This window comes from Bacillus rossius, chromosome 11 (genome assembly GCF_032445375.1).
Source record: "Bacillus rossius redtenbacheri isolate Brsri chromosome 11, Brsri_v3, whole genome shotgun sequence".
NCBI lineage: Eukaryota > Metazoa > Arthropoda > Insecta > Phasmatodea > Bacillidae > Bacillus > Bacillus rossius.
In genome coordinates, this window is record NC_086338.1 from 36,970,095 (window position 1) to 36,976,319 (window position 6,225).

The window sequence follows — 6,225 nt, forward strand, 5'->3', positions numbered from 1 at the left end:
AGTGTTGGAGGGGGGGGGGTGGAAGCGCTACGTGACCCGGCTACGCAATAGCCGCATAACCGCGCGCGAGCTACGGGATCCAGGGCATCTTGCTATCCCCTCCCTCTTATCAAGGCCTCCCGCCCAGCTAAGCTTCCAGCCACACAGTCAACGACTCCCTGCAAGACCCGAGTGGACAAACAGCCCGACGTTCGTACGTACTCGTTTCCAGTTTGGAATGAATGCATTAATAAGTTTTAACAGGTTAGAGGGGGCGAGATGGAGAGAGAATTATAGAACTTGAGACAAACATAAAGTGAAAGAGAGAATGAAATAGAGAAAGAGTGAACGAGAAATGAGAGAAAGTGGCAAAAAATGAGAGAGGGAGAGTCAGGAAGGGAGAGGGTGAGAGAGGGTGAGAGAGGGTGAGAGGGTGAGAGAGGTAGAGACAGTGAGAGACAGTGAGAGAGAGGGAGAGAAAGGGAAAGACAGTGAGAGGGAGAGAAAGGGAGAGAGATAGAGGGAGATACAGAGAGAGGGGAGAGGGATAAAGGAACCAAAAACGCCATATTGATTTCGACAGTTACTTATGCCGTAAAAATTTAAAGAGTCCACAAATCAAGAGTTTTACAACAAATTATAACATAGTGTGAGTCGACTATACTATTAAATGTGTAGTAATTAAAAAAAAAAACCTTCACAGGGAAAACTTACTAGCAGTCAATCTATATATAAACTTCAGGTATTTCTCTCAATCATAGGTACACAATTTTTTTTTGTCCGTGGTGTCATGTTGAGTAATACTTGTTTAGTATTATCGTTGGTTCCGACATCAGCTAACTGAGTCTTGTTTTCTGTTAATTTTTTCTTATATTTTTTCATTCATTTTTTTTCTTCGGAACTTTTACATGAGAAACAGTGCAAAACTGCAATGGCGTATGTCCAAAAAAATACATTAAATCAACATTCCCCATTTGATGAATAACGTCCAAAGTTTGAAAATTATAACTAAATAAAATATCTACAGCATGATAAACTTTGAAACCAAGATGACGCATTTCCGTTCCTTTCTGTTCCCCTTTAATTTCTCGTCGAAATCGGGGGGTCATTGGAGTAAATTAGGGACGATGAGACGATAATGGAGCGATGACAATGAATGGTCGAGGTGACACTGGAGTAGAGCTAACAACAATCCTCGCAACGTCCGCCACGTTCTACCACAAGCTGAATTTTGGGGGGGGGGGGGAATAATTCGGGATTCATTTTGCCTTGACGGGAGACGAGTGATGTGACTACTCGACTAGTGACGTCACTACGTCGGCGTCACAGTATGCTCGTCAAGGAAATATACATTTGCCGTAAATTGATAATACGTGGTATTGAACATCTTAGGAAAAACTTTTTTTTTACTATTAGCACTTATGCAATAGTAACCTTAGGGGGGCTATAGCCACAAAATTGACCGATTAAAAAATGGTATATAATTTTAAAATATTGACTCAAATTGTACGTTGCTGAATGTTTCTGGACAACAGCACTTCGCTGAATACATAACATTAAATAATCAGAAATATCCTTTGAAATATCAATTAAAAAATTAATCTAAAACTTTGTATTTACAAATCTCATACATTTATCAATCATCCTATATATAGTTATGTTCATCACTAACTCAAACCCCAAAGAGATGTGTAGGTACCTTGAGATCGAGTATCATGAATAAAAAAATATTAGTCTACTCCACAGAGATGTGTATAAAATAGAAAATGAAAGTGTTAACAGAGTAACATTTGAAACAAGGCTACATAAATGTAACACGCCTTCGTTATTAAATTAATTTGTTTGTTATATTCATCATTTTTCGATGAGCGACTTGGGCACCTTACGAATAACAACGCTTATAATTACTAGAAACGCTTATATCTCAGAAAGTTAAGTTCTGAACGATAAACTTATTTTTTTTTCCTTTCACGGAAATCTAAATTTACATCACAGGGAATCTTTTGATATTTTGAATTTTGTTCTTATGCCCTTTCGATATTCTTGTTTATTTTTTTAATATACTTATATATTTTAAGTTTATATTTTTATTTATGAACCGTTGGTATTTTATGTATATAAGTTTGTATGCCCGAAAAAGTTTTTTTGGCAGATGTGCTTTTTTTTGCAGTTACGCCCTTTTGAATTTTTATATTTTATTATTTTTTTGTTGTCAATTTCTTGTTTCTAAATTTATCGGTAAATAACACAATTGCACTATATATATTTTTTGGTCAAATATTGTATTTTTTCATATATATATATATCAAAAATAAATTTCAGTTGCACGATATTAAAAAAACCTAAGTTTTAAATAAAAAATCGTGTTTATTAAATTAAAGTGTGTGTTACATTTATCATTTTTCAACGGGCGCCTTACAAGTAACTACTTTACATAGGCAATGTTTAAGGGGTCCGCCTATAGTCATGGATGTATGTGTGTTCGAGAGGCGGGATGATAAGCGCGACGCTTGCTAGTGCTTCTAGCGCGGTATCGCCTCTGGACTGGCGCGCAGTCTTCTCGTCGTGCACAAGTCAACTGTGATATTTGAGCGGTGACCGTAACACTATGTAGCATATATATTCAGGTGAAGGTGTAATGCAAGCCCCTTAAGTGCTTTCAAGAATGTATACCAGTTGTTTTGTAATATAATTACGTCTACGAGACGAAACTTAGCGGGGCGCGGGCGGCGATTAACCCCCCCCCCCCCCTTTTTATAGGGTAAACACCCTTCACCTCTTGCCTTGTTGAACACCACTCCTTGTTAGCGCGTATGCGCACTTGGGATTTAGGTACTTGCTATATCAGCCCTTGGGGCCTATTGCCCAGTCTTGTTATAATTTTTCCATTTTCAGAATCACTTGATGTAACGAGCGTAGCGCGCGTGATCTCTGCTTTAGAGGCCGATCACACTATCCGAACACCCCGCAAGAACTATCCAAAATATTTTCAATTATTTGATAAATATTCGGAAAATATATTTCATCCCAAAAACCACCATCAGGGGTCCGTTCAACAAGCACAACAAAAAGCATTAACCTAAAACTATGCTGTAGAATTGGGCTAAAAGTAGCTACAATTTTAAAACATCACAAAATGAATTCCACTGACATTTTATTCTATCACCATGCACACAACTTATCGACTGTAATATGGATATTTCCTTCGCTATATTATCCTTACTGTAGTATTTCAATACAATAAAAATATAAAAATTACAAAAAAAAAATTATTTACAATTTTGGAGTACATTTTTATAAATAAAAACTACTTTCAAAATAAGCAATTCACCTGGCGCCAGGATAATAAAACGACTATGCAAATATAACTTTGGATCCAATAATATCATTTCAAAAAGGAATTAAACTTAAAAAAAGAAGAAATATTTATTATACAATTACCCTCAAATAAATGAAAAAAGGAAAAAATTCGTAAGTTTACTCAATACGCAAAATTACTTAAAGCCCCTTAAATCGTATCCTGTCCATAGGCAAGTGTGGTTAAAAGAGTGTTTTTTGTACGCCCGTAGCAAAACTAATCAAAACGGAGCTCGTTAGCCATAGTAGCTTCTCTTGGACGCGGTCAAATTCACAAGCACGCAAAAGTGAATTACAGCAGACCAACAGCCATAAAATAATTGGAGCAGATAGTACTTACAGTTAGCCGCGTGGTATTTGTAAAATACACTCGCAAACTTGTAGTTCACCGTCGTCGCCAGTAACGAGTTATTTGAAACACAAGCCAATTCCTTCGAGTCCAGCATGGCTGATCATTCGTCTCCCTCAACACAGACGTCCCAGCACGCGCCGCGGCCCATTAGCGAATACCAACTTGACCATTTCACTCACTCAGTCGACATGTGCTCGCTGCGCATGCGCTGACGTCACAGACCGGCCGGTCGAGTCGTTTTTGCACGCAACCCGATCACCGCCGCAACACCTGCTTCTCCGTCGCCTGCCACCAACCTTAGCGCGGGCCATCGTAGAGACGCGAAGATCGGACAAACACGTTTGGCGCGCTCCATGCGAGCTACCGCGACAGTTTGCAAACGCAGTTTTACCGGGCTCCAACTTAGACGAGTTCCACCAAATTTATGGTCCACTTCGTTACAATTGCCAACATAAGGTTCTGCCTTTTAAAACGTCTTTAACTTAACTAACAATCAGCAATAAATATACACTTAAAATAAATTACCAACATATCAAATACACACATAATTTAAAAAAATTAAATTTACCAAGAAAACTTACATTTCTAACCAAGGCCAGGTCACTGGCCACAATCAGATCATGTAATTTATTTTCAATGTAGATAAATAATTGTAAATACGCCACGTGAGCTAACGACGGGACATGGTACGTGTTACATTTTTAATGGCAGGTGGTCTGTTTATTAAAAAATTGCTGTTTCTGGCTGGCCATTGTTTAGCTTCTTTTTGCATTAACGTTACTTGATTTAGTATTGCACCTCGAACCATGTTGTGTCGTGGAACATCATGGACGAAAATATTTGCGGAGTTCCATTATTCAAATAAATTCTTTAATGATTTAAATATTAATGAGCCCATTTGTCCGTTTCATTCTTTACAAATGTCTTGATAAGATGTTAAGTACTACATTGTGTACTTGAGAATTATCAAATTCAGGATTAATTTATGTTTGCCTAAATTATGCGTTGCCATTTTACTATGAACTCGCGGTTAACAAGTATTTGTAATAGCCTTGATTGCTCTGATATGGGAATTTTATATGCAAGAGTATAATTGTGTTGTTGGAGGCCGTATTTACGCTTCTTCATGTACTTAAGGATTTTATTGGTAAGCTAAATGTTTTACGTGCATGAATTGTATAGGAAATGCGTATAGCGCACATTTTATCTGAAATAACATTTTTTTGATAAGACCTACCAGTCATGATACCATTAGTTTAGATTATATAATGTTTAGTGTGTCTAAATGCATCTCTTCAGTCATTTAAATAATTAATGAATATTTTGAATACTTAAGGCCATCGCCATTGTTTATTTATTCATATTAACTCAAGACGTGTAAGTGTGCGCGTATAATCTATAAGAGTATAAGTGTATTTAATCAACGAGATTATTCAAAATGACAAATCATGTTTGATACATATGTATTGTACCTGAGGGTTCTACAGGTATTTTTGTCATTGTTATATGTTTGCTCATCACGTGTTATCTTTGAAAATAATACTTATAAATAAAGTAAAAAATATTGATAATACTTATATGAAACGGGAGTATTTGGTATAGATTAATCATCAGAACATAACCTGTTTCTGCTTCCTTTTCTAGCACAGGACTTTGTTTATAATCCTATATTTTGCCAATGTTATTTAGCGCACTTTGGAGGTAGTTGGGTCATAGTCCTGCGACGGATTCGAACCCAGCACCATTCAGATTCACGCCTAAAAAATTGCTCTGGAAACGTGCCTTTTAGCCATTTTAACTGTTCTAAAAAAAGTTTAAAAACTTAATCCGAAATCAAAAGTACTTTTCGGCCCTCAGCGAATTCTTAAATGCTTTTTCGTAAACAAACCGACTTCGGGATATCTTGAGTGGTTTCCAAATCGCGCTGTTTTTTTCCTGAAACTTTGCGCACCCTGTGTGTACCCGGGCAGATAGGGTCCTTAAAAAAAGAGTCCTCATGTTGGCTGAATTGCAAGACTTTGTTTCACATCAAATTCTAGCGGGAATTTTGTGTCGTTGGGACGAAATATGATGCGACTCAAAAAACCTATGTCCGATGGAAAACTTGCGCTGTATGTCACTCGATATTCATCAGTTGCCGTCGCTTGATCCGCCCCCGACGCATGGGGAGACGCCCCCTGGACGGGATCGCACATCGGCCCGACAGCGAGGCAGTCGAGGCGAACGCAATAACGGGTCCCGGGAAGTGATGGAACAGCGACGAGGGTCGACTCGTGAAAACCAGCGAAGAGGCAACCGTTTTCACGACATCGTGCATTAAAAAAAACCGTCAGTGTCCTCGAGCTATACGATTCTCGCAATTAGAAACCGCCCTCCCCCCCCCCCTTGCAAGAGGGATCTTCCGGAAATTTGTCGTCGGTGACAACCGCAGTAATAGATGACCGAAATAGAATATAAATGGAAAAACAAAGACCATAACGCTTCGCAGGACATGTAAGCTCCGTACAAAGTATTAATGTTACATATTTGTTTTGTTT

At 38.0% G+C, this 6,225-nt stretch overlaps 1 protein-coding gene across 4 annotated transcripts in view; it reads right to left on the reverse strand.

The window, feature by feature from the left end:
• LOC134536812 (beta-1-syntrophin) overlaps positions 1–6,225 on the reverse strand; it is a 207,526-nt gene that overhangs the window by 151,695 nt on the left and 49,606 nt on the right. For 2 of the 4 annotated variants that reach the window (XM_063376786.1, XM_063376785.1), the window contains exon 1: positions 3,677–3,963. The exons of the other annotated variants lie outside the window; for them this stretch is intronic. In XM_063376786.1, coding sequence (XP_063232856.1) covers positions 3,677–3,782 — 106 coding nt within the window. In that variant the 5' untranslated portion in view covers positions 3,783–3,963. Of the gene's footprint in view, positions 1–3,676; positions 3,964–6,225 lie in introns of those variants that run through there. 4 annotated transcript variants of the gene reach the window in all.